The sequence below is a fragment of the Magallana gigas genome, chromosome 1, assembly GCF_963853765.1.
Source record: "Magallana gigas chromosome 1, xbMagGiga1.1, whole genome shotgun sequence".
NCBI classification, from domain to species: domain Eukaryota; kingdom Metazoa; phylum Mollusca; class Bivalvia; order Ostreida; family Ostreidae; genus Magallana; species Magallana gigas.
This window is the reverse complement of record NC_088853.1, coordinates 14282905-14307959: the sequence shown is the minus strand read 5'-3', so window position 1 is coordinate 14307959 and position 25055 is coordinate 14282905. Positions and strand designations below refer to the sequence as shown.

General features: G+C 31.0%; 1 protein-coding gene across 4 annotated transcripts; it reads left to right on the top strand.

Moving 5' to 3' along the window:
• Positions 1–73: 73 nt before the first annotated feature.
• On the top strand, positions 74–25055 carry LOC117687631 (uncharacterized). 4 transcript variants are annotated; one of them, XM_066083682.1, is made up of 5 exons: positions 98–224; positions 492–515; positions 18802–19136; positions 20160–20669; positions 22405–25055. In XM_066083682.1, the coding sequence occupies exons 1-5, from the start codon at positions 205–207 to the stop codon at positions 22869–22871; spliced, it is 1356 nt and encodes a 451-aa protein (XP_065939754.1). In that variant the 5' UTR covers positions 98–204; the 3' UTR covers positions 22872–25055. The 4 variants fall into 4 exon arrangements, with proteins under 4 accessions (XP_065939756.1, XP_065939754.1, XP_065939761.1 ...); XM_066083689.1 differs by lacking the exon at positions 492–515 and adding an exon at positions 18504–18626 and having other exon boundaries at positions 209–224; XM_066083687.1 differs by lacking the exon at positions 98–224 and adding an exon at positions 18504–18626 and having other exon boundaries at positions 499–515.

Sequence of the window (25055 nt, the reverse complement as noted above, 5' to 3'; positions counted from 1 at the left end):
TTCTGTCTTTGTCCCTCCCCTATAAATGCATGAAAGGAATATTATACATCGCCCACGTGTTTCACGTGTGCAATCGGTTGTAACCGAATTGAAGGGTTTTTAAACCGGGTACCTGGGTGACGCAGCCTATTTACAGGTGTTGAACTTAAAGGAATATACTTATTCATACCTTTGCTAAGTACAGAGTTAATTTTTCGGATTATCATGACAGGCAAATGTACAAGGTAAAATATTTTGAAATTAAAGAATTACAAAAATACTATATACGAATATTAACGAATTTATAAATATTACAGAATTTTCAATTTAAATATTAATTATATATATATATATATATATATATATATATATATATATATATATATATATATATATATATATATATATATATATATATATATATATATATATATTATCTGTTGCTAAAACACAATGCATTTTGAAAAGATAGAAACAAAAATGCTTTAATTGTGTTTCATTTCATTTAAAAGACGCAATGGCAAAGAACGACAAAGGTCTGACAATTTTTAAATTGTTTATGAATTAATATATTGGATTGATGTAAACACAATTACAATATAGCACCGTTTATAAAAAAATTTTAAACCCACCAAAAAATTCAAAATCACAATATGTTCAAAATAATGTAAACACTTCGGACTTCATAATTATCAAAAAAAAATATATTAACATTTCTCATATATTTCAACTATAATAATGCCTTAAAAATGATTTTACCATGTTGCATATATTAACAGTGAAAATATTAATAAATTAATGCCGTTATTCTACGCTGTCATTCTGTTGATAGACCGAAATGTATATCATGTGACTCATTTAAAACGGGTTATTAGAAATTTGTTTTGTACTTTTTAGAGCATTTAAAAAAATAGAATTTTTTTTCTTGCATCACTGTTATGCAATTGACTTATACAGCGTGATTTATGTGGAATTTCTATATTTTAGTAAAATAATGAAGCAAATTATCAAATCCTTTTACTGTTATTCACTTAAAATACACCACATATACCTTCAAGTAATATAACATGGCTAATTTCTCAAATATTGTTCCGCGTTTTCATAAGATTCATACACCTGTTTTTAACTGCGTAATAGAAACAATATGATTAATATGCTTTTGTAACGGATTAATGCCATATCCATAATGCCTCTAGTTACACTGCTTTATGAAATGCAATATACGCCTGATGTAGTCTCGGTGTAAAGTTACTGAACTAGATTAAAGTTAGGTCTGAAACATGGGTCGTTTTAAAAAAACGAGCCACAGGATGGTTGGTTGAATTGCGATATCCAGGGTCGATGTAGAGTATGGCTTCGTCTTTGTTTCGCCTTATGATATTTTGGCATTGTTAATATTAAGTGAAAAACACTTATTCAATAAAATCAAAAGAACGTGTGATAGCGTGTCGATTTGTTCACAGTACCATTTTTTGGGCTTCAGAAAAGATTACCTCTCAAAAATTTGATTGCATATATTTTTTGAAGCTTTAATATTTACTTTGTTATATTTAATGATATTAACAACAATAGAATGAATAGACAGACATATGTATCACACCTTGGTTAAATCTCTCTGTGCTTTTATGATCTTCCGACCCACCGTCATAAATGTAAAATTAAATTGAATTCTAAAGGTTACTCTCTAAAATCCAGTCAGGGTGAACGCTACGAGGGGGTAAGTGGTGCAATAATACCACTTTGAAGCCGCCACACACACTGTGCACACAAAACATTAAAAAAAGAAACTGGTTGATTTAGGGAATGTATAGATTTTGGCGACAACGGCATGATCCACACATTTGTCTCATTTTGATATTTATAAATTATCAAAAATATTTTTTATGATACTTTTGTTTATGTTTATGCCAATTATCTCAATATTTAATGAACGGATTTGTGTGGATGTTATTCTCCACTGGTATGGTCATTAATAATTGATGTCTGATATGTTGAGGAGTAGTGTAGCATGCATGTGTTTTGAATAAGGCCGTAAAATTGAGAGCCAACCTCACAACAGTTATATTATTGGTTGTAAATCCGAAGTACATGTAGCATGCATAGCAGCGTGCAATATTGCAAGGATTGCCAAACAAGTTGACATCAATTTTAACCCCTGCATAGAATTTTGTATTTCTGGGTCGTTGGTGTGTAACCAGTTTCAAAAACAGAATACAGCATTCAAAATCTTTATTATTGTTGAACACCAAATTGAATGTCATTTATCTTTTGTGGTCTTCTGTGGTCGCCATTGTGGTTGTTGTAAAAGGCTCTTGTAGCTGTTCTACAGTTTTGTTTGATTTGTGAACAATGCTACGGGGACATTTTCAACTTATCCAGATGTTCTGCAGATAACTTTCTTGGCACTAATAGCATGGTGCCATTTTTTTTTATTTTTTTTTTAATTTTGCATTAACAATTGCATATAGATAGGATATAGACATTATATAAGAATATATAATATAAATATATATCTTAAAATATTTTTTCTCATTAACTCGTATGTATCTATATTAGTGGAGCCTCAGTTATCCGGACGCTTACCAAGTCCAATCGCCCGGAAAGGTGAAGCGTCCGGATATCTGAACTGTGTCTTTCAGTTTCATTAATGATAATGTATCTAAAACTAATGGCTCCCAGTGTAAAAACTGTTCACTTTATTTTGCCTTTCATACTAAATAGCGACAAATTCGAGTTGTCTGTTGATATTTTAAAAAAATAAACTTATACCGTCACTGATATAGAAAAAAACCGCTTTATAGTGTTATTTTGTATGATAAAAAAATATTCGGACAATAATTATAACTGGATCTAAATCAAGTGACCCCAAGTGTGAAATGTGCTCATTTACGTTATGTGCTATTACTATCTACCAGTATTTCTAGACACGCCAATTTCCAAAATAAAATTACAAGATCCACCAAACAAGGCATTTGTGAGACAATTCGTTTTAAAATAACTTTTGAATACGGGTAATAAACAGCAAACCTATGCAAAACTTTCCAGTTCTCTTGATTTAATAAGCACATTTTTTTCTTTGAAATAATGGGATGTTGGAAAAAAGCGAGCGATTGCACTTGACAGGCGCACAGGTTAAGATACGCAAGCCATGTGCTGTTAAGCATGACTTTCCTATCCAGCCACCAATGTTGGTAATTTGAAAGTGATTTGGGAAGTCGGAGTTTATACAAGCTACAATACTGATCAGACCCAGACTTACACCGGAGTAAACTTCAACTAAACCCGTTTACTCATGGGGTTCACTTGGAGTTTACTCCGAGTGTACTTTTTGAAAAGAAAAGTGCATTTTTGAGTCCCGGTAAAATGTTATCTCAACTCATCTTTTGAAGTTTAAACCAATCATAAGAATCAGCAGGTTTTAGCGCTGAATTTAATGTACACAAAAAGCACTAATTTAATAACACAGTAGGGGTCAGTCGACATTCGTGATTTTATATAGTTAATCGAGGACGGGCATTCAATTCAAAGCCTTTACTATCAGCCTCACTGTGTACAAACTTGTGAAAAGACGAAAAATACATGATACATTAAAAAAGAAACTCCTTGAAAATAAGACGTTTGTACAGCATTAGACTGGTACCTTAAATATGAAATATGATTATGTCAAGGTTTTTCCTATAGCAAGTGGCAGCAACATGTATGACCTCCGTTACCCATGCTTGAACTCACGTAAGAAATACATTTTTAAAATACAGTAGTCTCATGGGTTCTATTCAAGTAGTCTTGTCAAATGTGTTCACCGTTAAACACTGAAGCGCGTTGAATCGCTTTCCGTCGACGTTTTGTGGTCAGGAATGTTTGTTTGATCACTATGGTACTTGTAATATGCAACTTCAAAGTTTTATTCGATTTTTGTCTGACCTAAAATAATGCATAATTTACAATTCAGCAAACGTGCAAATCAGTCAGTCAATAAAATAATGTCGATTTATATGTCTCCTACTTCTTATTTAAATAGACACAATTCAAATAGGTTCGGTACGGATTTAGATTATCTATAGACATTTAAAAATTCTCAATTGTTAAAAATATATGCTAATTTTGGTAAGATTATGCGAGCATATAAATCAGAGGTATCCACCAGTGCTTAAATATCATGGAAAAACGCAATTTGTTGATATTTTCTTCATAAACACGGCACTGAAAAGGGGTGCATTCTCTATTGCTTTAGTGCACTTCTTCTTTGTGTCAAGTCGGGGTTTACTTTGGGTCATTCCGGGGTTTACTTTGCTTTTACCCGCGGTTTGCTTTTGTTGTCCTCTATATAAACATTGAAATGTGAAGCAGACAGGTCTTTCAACGTCTCTTATCTAGTTATCTTACAGCCTAAAATACCCATCCCTTGTATATTTCAAATACAGATGTAGCAGTCTGCCTCAAGGATATACTTTTGATCGAGGTTAAGTCTCTTGGTTTACTCTAGGTCTTCTCTAGGAAACATCGGAAGTTAACTCTGAGTTTATATATATTTTACTTTTTGATAGGTTTGGTCTGATCGGTACTGTACTTATTAAGGTCTAGCACGTACAAATGGTAAAACTGAACTGACATGCATTATCTTTTTGTTGTATTAAGTGGGGTTAATTGAATATGATCGCATGACCAACCCGTATTTATATCCCAATAGACATAAAAGAGTTACATCGTTTCCTTATAAATGGTGACAGAATTAATATAACATATACAATGGACATGTATGTTCCACCCAGCTCTATATTTATTCCACAAATCTAAGACTAGAATATCAACGTTGCATGTATCTAATACAAAAACTATTATAAATGTTACGGCGAGGCGTCAACAGGTGCAACGCATAGCATACACTTAATTAATAAAATATAAGATATTTACTCTAAGTTGATTCGATTGCGAGTCAATGAAAATATTTCTGCTTCGGAAATGATTGTACCATATCATTATCCATAGAACTCAATGTTCAACTCAACACCAATGACTCGTTTGTTATTTTTCATTTACAAACATATCCTTTGTCTCGTCTAAAAGTTCATTCCAAGCACTAACAATTACTAAAAATATTTACTAGTTACCCATAGCGTTTATAGGTCGACTTTGGGCTTGTTTAAACCATACAGCAATCAGCACACACACAATACGGATAAAAACGGATATTACATGTAAAACATAACCATTAGACAGTCAAAATTAATCAAATTTGTATTATAAATGCTTTTATTTACAATAATTCCAGCTCTCAAAAATGACGCCTTATTCCTATCTTAACACCTCTCACTTCTTTACTTTCTGTAGTACATCTTCATTTTATCATTGAATTCAATTTTTCCGTAAAACTGAGCAGAAGACACTTATATTTCAGTTGTTTTTTTAATAGAAAACTATGTCCGCAGCTGTCGCCCACTATGAAACTCACATTATAACTCTAGCATGTGAAATCACATAAAATATATCAATTTTGTTATTTGGGACGTCTGTGAACACAATTTCCTTTTTAAAAAATGTGCCGTTTTCATCAATTTGACGAAATCTTAGAAATTTGCTTAAATATTGAAATGATTATAGTTTTTTGAAACAAGATAAAAGAGTATAATTTAGTATTTTATATACATTTAAGATGGTATATGTGTATTTTCATCAGATTTAAACAGCTTTTGAATTAAAGGGCAAATATTGAAATAAACTGTACCTTTTTTTATTTTATTGAGATGAATTGATTGCGCTACCAGAGTGACGCTAGCGAGAATAATCTTATTTTATAAAATCAGTAAACTTATTCGGCTTATTCGGCTTTGCACATCGAAATTCGTCCTATTTAATTCATCATATTTTTTCTGCCTTAAGTAGTCAGTGTCAACTCGTAAAAGATATTCGGTGAAATTAGCCGCTGGGCATTTGAATCAAGCATCATGATTGGTCAATGAGAGCAATTCCGAATTAAGCCGGATGGTAGATGAATTTACACTCTCCATCCGATGCTTAAAGAATAAAGACACTCATTTTAAATGTTCATGGATTTGTTTTTCCTTTCTATAACGTTAACTTGAATGTTATTTAATATATTTGCAATGATTTAAGTTTTCATTACATAAATTATTATCTTTTATCTATTGCTAGGTTGATAGAATTCATTTTGTTTTCTTTCAATCAAGAAAATTGGTGAGTTATATTTCTTAATGAGTAATTATGATCTTGTCATTTATAATCTATAATATTATGGTTTTTTTTAAACTATGAATGATATTTGATATCATTGCAAATTGTGTCAATTCATTTCAAATGTTTCATTTGCCAATTAAGATGTAGAACCCTGTGTTATGACAAGTATTTCATTTTAACCAAACTAAAAAAAGGAAAAAAGTCAAGATTTTTATGTGTTGGTGTAAGGGGGTATTGTGTTAGGAAAATTATTTTTCATTGACGGTAAACTGACTGTATACTGTAAACTGAAATTTCCAAATTCACCTTGTGAAGGTCTTCCGTTCATAAAGGAAGACCTAACTATAATTCTTGTGCAAAAAAAACCACGGCATCCTAACATCCAGACATGTCTTAAACTTATTAGAACCCGACACTCTAAATAAAGCATTTGGTCAATTACTTATATGTCATAGTTAGTTAATAGTGTTTCGGCGGTATTAATAGCACATGTCATTTTTGAATTGTAATAAGGCACGCCTCGTCAGGAGTTCACCTTATGCATAAACCAATTGATCTCTTTCAACTGTTTTTTTCTTCTAGAAGCTAACTTTGATGCTTAATATATTTCTTTTTTCACCAATGTATTTTCAAATTCTTCAGGTGTGATAACACACATGCAACACGATGTTGTCATATCATATTTTACTTCATTAAAATCCCCATCCGGTTTAAAAATGTTCCCCTTTATTTTTTTACGTACCTTTTTGTCAAGTCTTAACAATGACTGGCAGTCTCAAAGATTGGCTGGTTTGAAAATAAGTACCAAAAAAAAAGTGACAGATACTATTCGTTTGTTACATAAATGCAAATAAAAGGAGTTTATAGGTATTGAAATTAAGATTTGAAAAGATTGAGAAAAAAATCACGTATTTTTCTTGTAGTTTTCCACTTAGAAATAATTTGTTATGTGATGCAATTTTAAAGTTATGGGTCTCACAATGACTTTTCTTCAGTACAAAGAGAAATGATCTGGCTCCTTACATAAGGAAGTTGAGTTTTCTTTTTTAGTGTCAATATCTTGTAAAGAAATACATTATTGAGGCAATGTTATTAAAAAAACATTATCAGATTTCATCCTTAGTTTTGAATTTGAAGTCTGTTTAATTATATAACTAGTTTTTGCGTAAACATTTTTAACCAGTTCAGACTATTTTCGTGGGAATGTGCACGTTTTATAATTTATGAAATGGCTTCTAGTAAATGCATTGATACATGAAAGGCGCAAAAATGATAACTCATAAAATTCCCAAATGTTTTTATTGATATATAAATTTTCCCTTTATGAAAATGATCCTCTTGAATTAGTTTACTCGTTTGATTCAAAGCTGTGCATTCCATGACTCAGGTAATCGATTGCTAGCAGAGTTGCTAGCTGTATATAGGTCGTCGCCCAGACGACGGTGCATGTGCCTGTAGAGCTGGACGTACACATGTTTAAATGCCCCATTGATTTACTGTAACGAAGACATCGTAAGTTATTTCATTACTGGAAGATGTGTGAATAAGATATTTTAATACATTGTAATTAAACTAAATTTTCCAGTAATACACGACTGTCCAATCATAAAGTCCACCACTACATTATTACGACCCTAGTACTAATTTAGTAAAGTTCATAATGGTTTATATGGAGCGTTATGGTATCTAATTTATTTAGATTATCGAGATTATGTTCCAACATGCACACAGCTGGCGGGTGCCCTAGCCAAGATGTTACCGGAATGTCTCTTCCTCTACATGGGTGTAACCCGTGTCCCAGTCTGTATAAAAAGAGGAGGCAGAAAGACAGCTTCCAGATGACTACTCTTTTATTTAGATATAACAATCTGATATGGCATTTTAACAATAAATATTTATATTATTTACAATGAAATTTATAAACATTAATATTCGTTACAAAAATATCTGAAAAAATTGCCAGATACTATCCGTTTGTTATATAAATGCAAATAAAAGGAGTGGTATAGGTGTTGAAGTTTAGGTTTGAAAAGATTGAAAAAACAATCACGTATTTTCCTTCTAGTTTGTCCACTTAGAAATAATTTGTTATGAGATGCATTTTTAAAGTTGTGGGTCTCACCATGACCTTTCTTCAGTACAATGAAAAATGAGCTGGCTCCTAATATAAAAAGGTTGAGTGTTCTTTTTTGTGTCAATATCTTGTAAAGAAATACATTATTGAGGCAATGTTATTAAAAAACATTGTAAGATTTCATCCGTAGTTTTGAATTTGAAGTCTGTTGATTATATAATCAGTTTTTGCAGAAACATTTTTTAGCCGGTTCGGTCCATTTTCGCGGGGATGTGAACGTTTAATAGGTTATGAAATGGCTTCTAGTAAATGACTGATACATGAAAGGCGCAAAAATGAATACGCATAAAATTCCCAAATGTTTTTATTGATATGTAAATTTCCCTTTATGGAAATGATCCTCTTGGACTTTATTTTACTCGTTTGATTCAAAACTGTGCATTCCGAGACTAAGGTAACCGATTGCTAGCAGAGTTGCTAGCTGTATATAGGCCGTCGCCCAGACGACAGTGCATGTGCCTGTAGAGCTGAACGTACACATGTTTAAATGCCCCATTGATTTACTGTAACGAAGACATCGTAAGTTTTTTCATTACTGGAAGATGTGTGAATAACATATGTTCAATAAATTGTAATTAAACTGAATTTTCCAGTAATACACAACTGTCCAATTAAAAAGTCCACCACTACATTATAACGACCCTAGTACTATTTTATAAAAGTTCACTAGGGGTTATATGTAGTGTTATGGTATCTAATTTATTTAGATTATCGAGATTATTGTTCCAACATGAACACAGCTGGCGGGTGCCCTTTAAGCAAAGGTGTTGCCGGAATATCTCCTCCTCTACATGGGGTGTAGCCCGTGTCACAGTCTGTATAAAAAGGGGTGACAGAAATACAGCTTCCAGATGACTACTCTTTTATTTAGATATAACAATCTTATATTGCATTGAAATGCTTATATGGAGGTACTTTATAAATGTGTAAAGCATGAATTAAAAAATACTATCTATATACTAAATCTATATATGACAGTTTGTTAATGCATTTTTCATGTTAAACGATATATCATATAATAATGAAGAAATTATTATTCAAAGCTTAATATATTTTGCTTAGTCATCGTATTGTTTAATTTTTAAAGAAATCAGTCACTTCAAAAGACATTTGAAAATGTTTGATTAACTCGTCTTCTTTGGATTAGATTTGTGTCCTTTATACATGTAAATGTACAGTACAACAGTTATAAACAAATATAGAACTACCTTGGTTGATCCATTTGAACAAAACAGGATGACAATACAACATAACTCGACCAAATCATCTATAATTATAAACTTTATTAAGCAGATTTTGAATTGAAATATTCTCGAGAAGAAAGATACAGTGACCCTTTGTTAATAAGAACGTGCAAACACTAATAACCTTTTTAAACTTGTCTATCGAATTACTGTTTTGATACAGCCAGATATTATAGAACTAGCACTGACGAAAAAGGCAAAAATTAGACTAGTTGTCTTGAAAAAAATTACACATGATTTTATTCATAGCGAGCGCAGCTCGCCGGCGCCCAGCGCCGGCGAGCGAAGCGAGCTCTAAGAACCAGTGTGCGCAGGAAAAAGAACGAGCTAAACCTACAGTTCATCAAACAAAATTTTTTGTCTACGTCCCATAATACTCTAATGTTTTCACCCGTGGTGCTATGCCAAAAATGGCCGACTTTTAACTCATAATTTACGGTGTCTTAAGGTTGGAAGACACGTTTAGAGTACTGCATAAGCTTTGGCGAGACTCAAGAGATTTGTTAGTTGCTTCCATACCTTCGTATTGAGTCGAGATACGTAAACAAAGACGAACAAAGTTATGGATGACGTCACAGTGCCCTCGCGCTATATTTCCCGCAATAAATTTAGAGGTGGATCAAACATCTGTTATGCGTGTACTTGCTATTTCAATATAGACTGCGATACCTGTCTCATTGACATATGATTTGTGTTTTTTTTAATATAGAGATTATTTAAATATATACTGGCAAGAGCCATACTTTACTGCCATATCGATTCATTTTTAAGCTAATTGTGCATGCATGTACAGTAGGCAGGTAAGTATACTCTCTTCTCATTATATCGCGGGCTATATATGAGTAACGTTATATCAGTAGGGAGGAAATAAACAATAAGATATCTTGAACTAAATAAAAAGAAATAAAGAGAAAAAATAAACAGTTAAAAAATTTATGTAGATATTGCATATAGTCAAACCATTAAATTTAAAAGTGGGAAATTACACACCTACAAACAGGAACCGGACACACACACCCTCTCTCTCTCTCTCTCTCTCTCTCTCTCTCTCTCTCTCTCTCTCTCTCTCTCTCTCTCTCTCTCTGACGTTCGTTGAACCTAAATAACACTAGGTTGACAATGATGCAAGGTATGTGTAGTTCTCGCCAGAACGGTAGCACCGTAAAACATATTAATTACAATATAAATTGTGTGTGGGTATGGGTATCAAAGTTTGACTTAATGTAAAGTAAGAATTCTTCCCAGACATTGTGACATCCCCAGTATATTGTTGTTAATATATGGAAGAAATCCCCCACCCACCCACCCCCACCACACACACACACACGCACTTTTAAAGCAATGCGACTTGCTTGAATATCATTCCCTATTTCCTATGATTGGCAAATTAAAAAAAATGTATCTCACTTGATTTTGCATTTTGATATAACAAATACAATTTAAAAAGATGCAATTATTTGACTTATGTACATTCCTAAAATAATTTACATCATTGAAATAATTTAATTTCAAGTGATATGCATTTAAATGCACTAGAGCGAGGAAAAGACTACTTTCTTCTTTATTCTGCACGTGCCATTTATAAAATTATGATCAACAGCGTAAATTAAACTTCATTTCTGATAAGATATGCCTAATTGATACATGCATGCTGCCATTTAATAATTTTGTTTAGTTTGTCAATGTTTTTGGAAAGCTATTTCTTGTTCCACGTTAGATGGAAGATAACCGAAACTATATTTAAAAAGTATATAATTTATATTGGATCTTTCATTTTATTTGTGATAAAATATAGTTTCTAACCAACGACTGCCAATCGCACTTTAAAATCTTATTTTTATATACTTTTCCACGGTCAAAAAAGAAGAAATGAGTGCAGGTATGTCAGTACTACTTTCAATATAGAGCATAAAATGACTTTAATTTGCTCAAATTAGTCAAATAAAACATGGCCTCGTGACATTTTAAAGAATCTTCATAAAATCATGTTAGGAAGCAAACCAAAATAACACAGCTTATATTAACTATTGGAATGGCAACTTTGAATCTGTCAGCAATGTGAATGCAAATTCATACATTGTCAATTACCTGTAAATTGTAAATATGGTACTTTTACATTATAGTAAACAATATTTTATGAATGTGTTCACTTAATATTAGTTTATTGTGGTTTGCTGTGGTATTATTGTGGTTCATTGTGGTTCATTATGATTAAGGACGCGCCCGTTACCGGCGATATGTATTATATCTCGCACCGCGATTTGCGTTTTAATTAGTTATTAAATCATCTACAAAGGAATATATTACATGTAACAGCCTTCATTATCAATTTATGAATTATTTAGTACATACAAAAATATAGAAAGGTAATTGAATAAATCGTCTGTGATATAAATACGCATGTTAAAACGCTGTCAGTGTTTATCAATAATGTTGTAGTCTTAGCAATCGAAGGAAATGAACAAACTGTTTATTGATAGATTGCTATTGACAAATGCACAAACTTTCAGACCTGCAATGTGGGGTTTTTTGTGTGTGTGTGTGTGTGGTTTTTTTTTTTTTGTTTTTTTTTTTGTTTTTTGTTTACAAATTCGGTAAAATGTAGACTCAATGACTGCATTCTTAATTCTCTTCAGTTTAGGGTATTTTAAACCATGCATGTATACTATGCATATAATGTGTACATATAAATAGCTATTTAAATAAACAATTTAAGGACATTGTTTCCTCAAGGCTTGAGTTCTCAGATTGGGATTGTTATAAATTCAATATCGTGATTAAAATTTGTTCTAAACGCAACAGTAATAATGAAATGAAATAATTTTGACACAACATTCGATTTTATCATATATATTATAGAATTAGGTTGACACAAAATTGAACTTTTAGCAAAACAGATATTAAATTTTCAGAATTTTATTATTTTACTAATTTTTTTAGTAGTACTGTAATCTTTTACGTTAAGATATTATTTGTTATTCAACATAACCTTGCATATTTTCTGTTGGTTTTATCACACTTTTTCATTTAGATAAGCATATGGCACACACAACAAAACTATAGAAAAATACTTAAAAGCGACAAATGAACCGCATCCGCATTTTGATCATTGACCTCATGAATTTTATGCTAGTAGAGTAAAGTCAATACACAAAGTTTTCAGGCTATAAATATTACAGTATCGTCATCATTCATTTTTTTTTATAAATTGAATCAAAAATGGGTAGGTATTTGAAGACTAATAAAGAAAATTCGGACTGGAATAGCAATAAGAATTGTGAATGAAAACTTAATGCTTTGTATTTATTCAGTACCACTGCCATATATGAACTGTATTTCATTTTTCAAAAATTAGCAATGTGTATTTTTTTCAAAATGAAGGAAGTTTCAATCATAGTGCATACTCTTCACGTTTTTTTTTCTTAAATTAAAAAAAAAATATTCAATGGCCATTAACTCAAAAAGTAGGTCATTGACCTATTTTTTTTTAAATAGTAACACTACCATAACAACTCTGCTACACACAATAGATGGTTTTTCATTATTACCAGTGGGATTTTTTTCTTTTTATAAGTAAAAGTAAGCTTTACGTGTTGTGTTTTTTGGTTGGTTTGGTTTGAACATATGTTATTGCATAAACATATACAAATGGTTCGAACACAAGTTCTAACAACTTTAGGGGTTCTTACCAAAATGTGTTTTTAAAGTATTGATACTGGTTCTGCTTGTCTTACAAAAAGCGAATCTAAGACGAAGTATAGGGATGTTGTTTTAATTTTTGGATTTTAAGTTTTAATTTAACAGCATGAAAAGGTAATATCGGCATTCCAACCATTGAAAAAATTATTTAAATGGAAATGATCAAAATTGCAATGAGCTTGTTTCTAGTTTAACATAATGTTCAATCTAACAACTGTAACTATAAGACATCAGCATTTAGATTATGCATCAGAAAGCGTATCCTTTAACCACTATATGTTATGCAGTAATATTATCATGATAATTTTCAACTTTTAGTGCCTATGGTGTTGGATAGTTATTATTTAATCGATAATACTTTATACAATATACTACATAAATGTTATTTAGTATCATAGCAATTAACCATATCTACGCATGTATGATAATATATAATTACATGAAACAACAGACGACAAGAATATTTTTCGGTCCATCATATCATCATTCTATACTTGAAGGTAGCTAAATTTCTTTTACAACTTTCCATAATTTAGGGACAGCAAATTAAAAGGTTCTGCAACCAAAGTACCTTTTACGGGTTTTAGTCTAATTTTCTGCTGTGTAATTATCATTTGAAAATAACAGAACAATGCTAATATTCTCAAAGATTTATTTACAATTAATCGAAGTACATGCTGGTTAGATATTTAAACAGTGAGGTAAAACGATTGTTTCCAGATTCCTTAAAGGACGCATGCTAAAGTTTGGAGTAATATTACTCCAAACGACATTTAAAGTTCTTCTGTAGATAAAACCTGATAAGGGTTAATACAAAGACAAACTATACTGTCCATGAACAGTGCTCGTAAAAATGAAACCTAAGCTGGGAGTATCATTCCTCCGAAAAAATGTGGATCACTTCTATAGAAATTTAAGGTCTCATTTCGATGTAAAGTCGTTCTACAAAAAAGCAAAACAATCATGTAGTACGATTTATTACGGATGCCTTGAAGGACTGATGCTAAAGTTCGGCGTAACATTCCTCCGAACCACGGAAAAAGCTAAACGACAGGGTACAAATGTAACGGGTTTGTTAAGTTCTCTTGGTACAAATCTAAGCAACGTAGTAACATTCCTCTAGACGGCTTTGTTAAGTTCTCTTGTTACAAAACAAAGTGACGTAGTATTTTTTCCTTAACGACTTTGAACAGTTCTTTTGTAAAGAACCCAGTCGACAGACTATTATTCCTCTGGAAGTCTTTGAACACTTTGCTGTTGGCAAAACCTAGAGAATTGGAATGCTCTGCTTTAAAATATTATGATAAACATGTTCTTGGACGAACAAACATTAAAAAACATGTTCATATTTGCAATAGAAAAAAATACACATATGTATTGACAAAGCAGCGTTCCTCCATGTATATTAACAAAAGGGATGTATTAGATATACCTTTATGAATATATTACAAATTAAACTGGTTTTACTTTATTTATATCTCAATAATACAACGATTTAACACTGAGTCAAAAAAACATCCTATTTGTACTTTCATGTCTGTATAAGCTAAAATAAATGGGTGATCTTGAGATTTGGTAAGTCTGAAATGAAATGAAATAATTTCCACATAGTTTGATCAAGAGATACGTGTATGGATACTTATTTTAAGATGTTATTACCATTAACGCCGTTGTCAACAGAGCATATTGGGCGTGAAAGAAAGTATCTTTCTTAGGACATGTTTATTGGTAATCTGTACATAAACACAGGCCACTGATTAACGAAGAAAATGAAGTAACGAAAACATACTTACACGATAAATTATTATACTAACAATAGCTAATCAATTGAAAGTCCCAACACACAAAGCTAAGAAATTTTACATTGTTAAATGCTAACGATTAGATTTTTAACATAAAATGTATTGATATTTGCATCGTAAACATTATTTATCCTTGGTCAGCTATCAGATGTATAAAAATTGTAAAGAAACCTCGAAATATAAAAACAAAATCTTGCTTTGTACCGAAGTATGAATAAAAAGCTCGTAGTACTCACACTGATGCTGTTGATGAAATGCACCGACGACAATTTTTCCCAACACTATTAAGAACAGTATGGCCAACAAGCCGAAAGAAAGGATTTCAAAAATATGTTCCAAATAATCTACATCTTGTTTGTAGCGTTCGTTATTTGCTAGCTGAACGAGAGAAATTTACGACAAAATACAATAACATATCAATAAAAGTAATTATATCTGAGCCAACGTCGAGGCGCGCTTGAAGCTGTAAGACGGAAAGATTCTTAATAACACATCCATTTCTTTAATTTTGTCAAGCAAAGACAATCTGATAAAACAAGGACATCTCTTTTACTTAACACTATTATTTATCATTTTTTATCCAAATGAGGTCAATGTTTTTTTTTTTTAGGAAATTCAAACTAAAGATTCTAGTGAACATATTATATCTAACAATATTGTGCATGTTTCAAAGACAAAACACGCATGAAGAATAAATTTACATATATCTTTTCAAGTTATTGCCGGGACTTAATTATTTAAATCTTCTTTTTTCCAGATTGAACAGAATCATAGCAAATCATTTTGTTGTTTTTTTTATTAATAACACTAGATAATATCCCGCGCAAGCGTGGGAAATAACGGTTTACATATTATTTGAATTTTTATGTTGAAACATATATTTTTATTTATTTTTTATATACTGTGTCCAAATTTTTTCTATTTTTTTTTTCTCAACCTATTTTTTTTTTTTTTGGAATTTAAAATCAAATGGCTGGATATTAAAATAAGCGGATGGGAATAAAATCTAAACTGAAATTCACCCCCACATCTCGATACAACGTCTCCGTTTTATGCTTACATAATTTATTCATATAGATTAGATGTATTAACACAATTTTTTATATAATATAAATCTAAATGTAGCTATCTTTCAGTGGTATAGAAATGCAACGTGATATTAAAACGCGAATGCATGCACATACTTAGACAAATTCATTATCCAAGGAGTCTGCCCGATGCATGTTAAACTCGTCCTACTTTTTCCGCAATTGCGTCAATTAGTCAACCTGCGTTCTTATTTACCCAGTTCTGGAAAGTTCTTTCTATCAAAACTAAAATCGCACATTCCAAAAACGAATTGGCGCATTTTATTTCAACATTTGTCAAATCTTAATTTCTATGTCATACTATAAATGAAATCCCCGTATATATATTCACACTTACGTATTCATTCAAAATCGTTTCAATGCAAGAATATATTTTGATATACAAACTACCACTGACTTGGATCCGCCAAAGCGTGTCCGCCACATTGCTTTCATTTTTGCTAATTCGGGCTTGTTTATCGAAAATGAAGGTAGGTTTCTAATTAATTTTACGATAACTACTTATCAGATAAAATTCAATTATAGATTACAGACATTATGTGCCCCGTGATGAAATACCAAAGGTGTAAGCACTTACTCTGGTGCAGGCATGTATGAGTTTATTTGCAAAATGCCGTAAGTTAAAAGTATAGATATAACATTTTAACTCGAGTTATAACAACTCTGAATTCGTTTTTCTATGCAAGAAGGACTTTAAATTCGCGCTAAATTAATTTAATTTAATAATCACTGTATGACATTTGGACTCTGATCTTCATCTTTCGATAGAATAAATATTTGCAAACAATATAAATTTTAAACATGTTGCAAAGTGTATAATTCAAATAACACTGGACCCAATAGTCGTCTGCAGATAATCTATATCAATGCACGGAGCGATGAGTTTAAGCACTTCTTGTCTAGGCCGTGAGTCATCTTAAAATTAATCTACCTAAATAGTTGCAATAGTTCAGGAAAAGTCCGCGTTTTATTTGTGCTGTATTTATATTAACCTTTCTGATTGTGTTAATTATTGGTCAAAATAATCTGTTTTGCCAGACAGAATAAAGTATATCTCTATCCTATCGGACTCCATTAGAGTTTATATCTGTTTTATGATTTTCGTATCTGCATGGTCTGTTTTTTTTAAATGTGGCAAGTCAGATCAGAAAACCCCATTTGGTAAATGGCGCATATAGTCTCGTGTTCATCTCTTGATTGCTTACTAAATAGCTGCAGTAATTGACGGTAGATTGTCATCCCCAGCTCTACACGAACTACTTGATTCCTCAAAGCAATCCGTAACGTATTCCAAACAATTTTGCAGACTTTTGAATATATTTAGCGCCTGTGACCTTGCTGAGCCATGCGTATTATGATATAGCGGTAACCTTATCCGTAAAGTGAAATATGAAATAAAATGCAACAAGATACACGTACTATTATAAAAAAAAATGTTTTCTGTCAAATATTTTGAAGACACATCTAGATAAAAAAAAAAAAAGGTTTAAAAAGCTCAATATATTTAGAATTTTTTTTTTCATTTAAATGAGCAATCAGTTAACTTTGAACTTGCAACGACAGAAATTAATTGATAATTAAAACTAAAGAATCTTTCGTGAAAACCTTTACACGTCTTACACACACAAATGGAATCTTTAAAAAACTCATCATATATTTTGGAATAATGCTTTTTGTTGTTGATGATTTGATTACAATGTAACAATAGACGGACTTACCTTTTGATAAAAAAAACCCCCAAAACAAAAACAAAAAACAACAACAAAAAGCCGGCAGAAAACAACTTGAATGAAGGCTTTATACATAAATTCAAATTACTGCAAGTAAACAATTGTAAATATTCAAGGTAATTTAAGATATTGCAGAAATGATTTAAATCTAAGTTATTATCTCTTTAAAAGACGGCGTAAATTTTGAACTTACACTATTTTTTTATTTTAAAATACAACTTTATGACATTTTGCCTTTGGCTGTAAAAACTGGTGTCCAGTATATACAAAATTGGTTTTAAACCAGGCTTTTTTCATTAATGCAAAAAAAGGAGATTGCATCGACCAATGAATCTATCACAGTTTATTTCATTAGAAACTTCTGTAATTTCTTGGACACTCGTGGGCGAGACATCCGATATTACGTAGATACTGCTGGTAAACTTTTGCAAGCGACAACATTTTAGAGAAACAGTCGTTACTATGATGTTGCTAATCTATCTGATATATCTAATCTCCATTAATAAATGATAAAAGAAGAGTATAAATATTTCACATGACTGAAGAGAAATATATAAAATGGTAAACCAGTATCAAATCCTTATATATATGTTCTTATAATTATTTTGCTTTACATTTCTTCCAATTTCTAACAGTTTGATGTGAATGGTCTGCCAGACGCCAGTCTGGCAGTCCAACATGAAAAATTTTATTGTTGACAATAAAAATGCTGAATGACACATTTTGGAAAAAAAGACATTGAACACTGAAGATACTGGGCATGTTACATAATTATTTTGAAAAAGGCCGTTGTTACAATACTACTTACTGTTTGAATATTTATAACTTGCTCATCAACCATGTTTCAGTGTTGTTATTAATCATAGAATAGTAAGTTAGTAATTGCATATTTTCTTAAAGTCAATTTCTATTTTCATTTATATTTTTTTTCAGATCTTGGAGAGCAATTTTTCTGTTCGTTGTAATTATCTCTTGCACCTTGGTATTTTATTTCAACCCGACCAAGTATATTCAGCTTATACATTACGACTCATTATTTAGAATAACTTTGAATAAATTCCCTGGGATAAGTTTTGAAATGAAAAATGAATTGGCCACAAAAAATAAAAATCGGACAGCAGAGCTGAAAATGAAAGTAGTGGCCGCCCTTACGACAACCCCTCCCCCTGGACCATTGAGGGAAGAGTCCTGTGACATTGAAACAGCTTTGCTCTTTTTAAGAATGAATAAAAATTCATCAATCGATAATTACACCGACCCGCTTGCTAGTAAGTATCATTTTTTTCAATTTTAATATCGATATTTTGATGGACATTTTAATATATGGATATTGATAAATCTTGCATGTAACATCGTTCCCTACAGGGATGCAAAAGAAAAAAGTAAAAGATCTGCCTTCCATTTATAAACAAATTCTTTGTTCAGATATTAAATTACCTTTTCTTAATGAACTCATCTTTCAAAGTCTACCTAAGGCTAATATTTTCTTCATTTACAACATATGTATGTCAATCATTTTCCAAACGACACTTATTACATTATTCTTTATAGCTAATGTATGATTAAAGAAAGGCAATGGGATATTGAAAGATAGTCCATACTTTATAGAATGTAGGATAACAATACATGCATACTAGTATGGATGCTATATAAATAATTTGTTCCAAGACATGTCAATTGCTAATATCTAAATTTTCGTTTTCACGTTGATAAAATACCATCAATTTAGTACAATTATTAAACAGTTTACTATCACGTCCCCCCCCCCCCTAAAAAAAGGATTGCCTAATAAAAAGGCGTCTAAAAATTCGAGATGCATTTACTTTTAATTGAAGAGAGCCTTCATAATGACCCAGATTGGAACATGTTTAGCTTTTTTACGTACTAATATGTCATTTCAAAATGTTGATCCCAACCACTGATTGGGCAGTATCTTAATCATTTGTGTACCAAGTTTAAGTATCAAATCATTCATCAACATGTTTGCCAAGGGGGAATGATTACAATCGGAAAATCAATGTGTTAAATATAAACGCGTATGATTTAAAGTTAATATATATATACATTTCTGTTACAATTTGAAATCCACTGAAGAGCCGATCAGGCGAAAGCGCTCTGGATTAAATTTGAGAGAAATGGATTATTGTGTTATCTTTTATTGTGTTAACCTTTTTCTATATATATATATATATATATATATATATATATATATATATATATATATATATATATATATATATATATATATATATATATATATATATATATATCTATCTATCTTATATTTTCAGATGTTATTCCAATTGGAGGATTAGATTGGTTGTTTAACAAAACGGTTCCATGTGTTTTAGATCAAAATATTTTTAATTCTACGAATCATGAGCAATTTCAAACATTCATTTCTTGTTCAAATGAGGCAGTGACAGTGAAAAAAATCAAAATAGATTCAAACTCAAGCGCTCAGATTTTCAAGTTCCCAGACGCTTGTCTCGGAAAAGTGATTTCAACTTCTTGTGAAGATGGTAAACGAGTCCCTAATGTTGTTCATTATATCTGGTTTGGAAACATTGCTTTTGATTTTATCTATTTTGTGAGTTTCTACAGTGTTCATAAATACCAAAAGCCGTGCTTAATACTTCTTTATTACGAGTTTCTACCCTCGGGCAAGTGGTGGGATCTTCTTCGACATATAGTGCATAATATAGTGTTGGTTCAAATGACGCCTCCTACCTTAATATCTGGAAAAAAGATCAAGTTTGTTCAACACAAAGCTGACATCACGCGACTTAAAATATTAAAAGGTATTTGATATTATATAAATAGTGCCTGTTTGGGAGGGTAACTGTTGAAATTGACACCCCAAGGAAACCATTGTCAACCGACGCGAAGCATAGGTTGATAATGCTTTTCGAGGGGTGTCAATTTCAACAGTTACCCTCCCAAATAGGCACTATTTATTTTATTATACTGAATGTCTTAAATTTTAGAGAAAATTTCACTACTTTTATATAGAAATGAAGTTAATTTCACGGCGAACTGTACGCACTAATTCACGCGCATGTAACAATTCGTTGTGTTACCCGTTGCCAAGTGTGTTGCTAACGCTTAGGGTTATAGAACGGATTATCAACTGCGTCTACAACAATCAGATTTCAGTATTTAACATGAAAGTATAATAAAACCTTATAGGAAATTTCTTTTTTATTGATTCTATTTCTGTCTCTCCCATTGAGTATTAATAAACAGCTGTCTAAGAAAATGGTCCGAGATAATAGAATCCCTTGTAGTTCATCATAATTTTATCATCTCTTTAACTCCTCTTTGAACCTTGTTTAATGAATAGAATATCTAGCTGGTATTGCAAGTTAGAGAATTACACAATAGCTATTTGTTAAAAGTGTTGTGTCGTTCATGTTTATACCTAAAAATGTTCAACACTAGAGTATTACGATTATTATGTTGCCTTTTGTTTACTTATGAATATAAGTAACTGTGAAATATGAAAATGTTTTTTACTGCCTTAACGTTGTAAAAAAGAGGAAGTGTTTGTACTTTCAGTCTATTAAATTTTATTGATTATATATTGAATATTCAGCATACAAAAATAATCGACAAACATCACTATTCTTTCCAAGACTTTACAAGCACAACACAATTGCTATTATTATGCTTCCTGTTGTTAACTGATGGGTTTTTACTGTCTAGCTCATAAATACTTGTCAAAATGCAGACGTTTGCTCTTTCATTTTATAAACTGATTTTGATAATGAAATAGTCCGCCTGTTCTTATAAAAACACACACAAAATTAGCAAACGTCATTAATCTTTCCACAAATATTAGAAATGAAAGACAACTTAGTGCCCTTTCGAAGGAAATACGAGTTGTTTAGCAGATGGAATGTTATTGCATTTTGGTATCGCTTTCTTAATTACACGAAATATAAAATCCATTTTAATGAGTTCAAGGTAACAATTCCTATCATGATATATAATGATTTTTTTTCTTCAAAATTTAAACCATAAAAAAGATTCCATAACTATTGAAATATTTTTTAATTGTTTGATATCAACTGTAGGTGACGTTTTCCCTATATAAAACGGTTTGGTTGCCTTTACGTAGTCACTAGCGCCCCGGCTATACATTCTCTAGGCTAATGTTTAATGCCTGTTAACGACACTTTTAATATTTTCCTACATACATATGCTACTTCAGTATAGTATGCATACGCTATAGTTTATATAAAATACCCCCACCCCAAATAATAGTATTGAATATGTAGTGAAAAACTGTCAGGAAGCTTAAAAATGCAGAATGTAGAAAATGTTTATTGCTTGTTTAAACATTCTTTTCAAGTGACCATACTCATCAGATATTGTTTAAAAATCTTTAATGAGATTGCTTTTTTTCAGACACACTACAACTAAATTAGTGTTACTAGATAATTCATCGTACGAAGGCTATGCACTATTTCTAATATCATATCCAACTTATATAATCTTTATTTTTTTAAAGATAAATTATTATAACTATTCCAGAGTATGGAGACATTTACGTGGACACTGATGAGTATTTCTTGAGACCAGGGGATGAATTGAGGAACTCGAATTGCACAATGGGTAAAGCACACGATAGATCCATTGGAAGTGCGCTGATATATGCAGAAAAGGGTGCGTTATTCATTGAAAAATGGATCGATAGTTATAATAACTATGATCCGTCAAAATGGGGAGACAACTCTGTACTTATGGCCGAAAAACTAGCCCAGAAGTTTCCTGATCTCATTCATGTGTTCGAACACCATTGTGCATTCTATCCACATGGATTAGTTTTGTATAACCAGAACTACAAATGGTCGCATAGCTATGGGCTACATATCTATAAAACAGGACACATACCAGAGCTTCAAAAAATAAACTTTGAAACTGTGCGGAATATTAATAATACTATCGGAGCGGTCTTCCGATACATACTATTTGGAAGTAAGGAGCTGTGTTCTAGTTAGTGTAAAACAGACTTAAAACTTGTTAAACTTGTTAAGGTAAAGTGCAAAATACATGTATGTCTGGATTTTTTCTGCGAGGTGCTATATCAGGATTTTGTTATCATGGGGTTTATTTTATTTAAATTGTTGCTGTATTAAGTTTATATCATGAGAATGATTCGTACTAGATACATGTAAACTTACAAAAATGTAGTATCTTTAAAATGAATGAATATTGACATAACATTCAATATCTTTGCAGTATTATGAAATTAGTCTGATATCAAAATTAGCCATGTTTCGAAACAAAACGAAATTCAGGCTATTTCTGTCTGATTCTGCTTTCCATTGAAGAAATATAATATAATAACAAATATAATTTTACTAGTTGCAAGGAAATATAGTTTTCATGGTTTTTTTAGAGAAATTTTATTCTTCGAAGATTTACTTTATTACAATATGAAGGAAATTTCAATTATAGTTTTGAGCGACACTTTTTAAATTTCAAAAGTAATAGTAAATGTCCATAAATACAATAATTATATCTTTAACCTAGTTTTTTGAAAATTTCATGCAAAGTTCTATAGAATATTATATAAGTGTGTTTTTTCATTGTCATCTATGGATTTTCCTTTTGCATTCTGATTATACATCGAGTCCTTAAAGGGGCATAACCACAATTTTGGTTAGAATTATTTTTTTCGATTTTATATTCAAAATGCTTCAGTAAAGCATTTTTAATAGGCAACTAAAATTTGAGTGTCATTCGTCAAGCTATAAGCAATATACAGAGTTTAATGTTCTTTGCAATGTTAGCAAATCTTTTGTTTTCATTTTGAATGTAGAAGTAGAGGTTTCAGTTTTATGCCTGAACTAAATGTGTTAAAGTTCACAACTGTTTATTTATGCTTAAAATTAATAAGAAGGTAGACAAATCAGCTTGAAAAAGATTTTTAACTGGTAAATTGAACGTATATATATAAACAAAAACAGGACATGAGCCTTGTTTTCATTACAAAGAACTGTGAGTCATGTATCTTGCTTATAACTCTACGACTGACTCTCAAATTGAAATGAATGTCTAAAGCATTGTAAATAATGTAAACAGAAAAATACAATTTGACAAAAATCGTGACCATGCCCCTTAATTAATGTCTACTATCTCAAAACGACAAAATTTCATTAAAATTAATTTATGTTCTTTCCTTTGTTATTTGATAAGATATCGATAAAAATTAACAATCAAGTATCAAACATTAACCATACTTAAATTAAGAATAAACACGCAAAAAGTGTGCAAACAAGAAGAACAGTTATACACATGTAATGGGAACTTGTGTCTGGACAAAGTTAAACATTTTGCGCAATTATGACTGAATGTCAATTAATGTATGAACATATAAAACAAAGAGCAATACTGCAGTTTTGAAGTACGTTTTGAAGTACGTTAATTAATGTGAAGGTCATGATCAGTTGCGAATAATGACTCATAATTGCACAATATGTTTTGCTTTGTCCAGAAACGATTCCCATTGCATGTGTGTAATGACTTTTGTGGATGTAATGCATTTTGTGGATGTATTAGGAAGAATAAAAAAATGAAAACGAATTTCAAATTGATTCATTTATTCAAAAAAGGATAAATAAAATGAAATATCATAAGAAAAATAAAAAAAAAATACACTCACACAACACTTCTCAAAATTAAAATACTAGTATGGAATACAACTAAGTACAAAACTAAAACTATTAACAAAAAGAAATGCATAACTAAAAAATAAGTAAATTTAACTTCATTACAGTGTAATTATTTTTATCATTTTGTAGGCTTCTGTATAATGTGGTTGAAAAACGGTGCACTATGCTTTTAATTATTCATTGTATACTCAGCATAAACATATATGTACACACAGTCTTTAGGGCATTGCAAAAATATATAATTGCATTTTTTGTCGAAGATAAACTACATGTATGTGTTCGATTGGTCATATCTATGCACCAACTGTCATCATAATATCATATCTAGTCGTTATTGTTCATTAATCTACAAGATTTCACTTTCATAAATTATTCACTAACTATATGTTGGAAATTTCAAAGCTGTACCTTATGTTGTTCCAGATGTTGCCACACGATCTTTCCTCATTATTAATTTCTGACAAATCACTTATATGAATTAAAATATCATTTTAAAATTAAATTGAC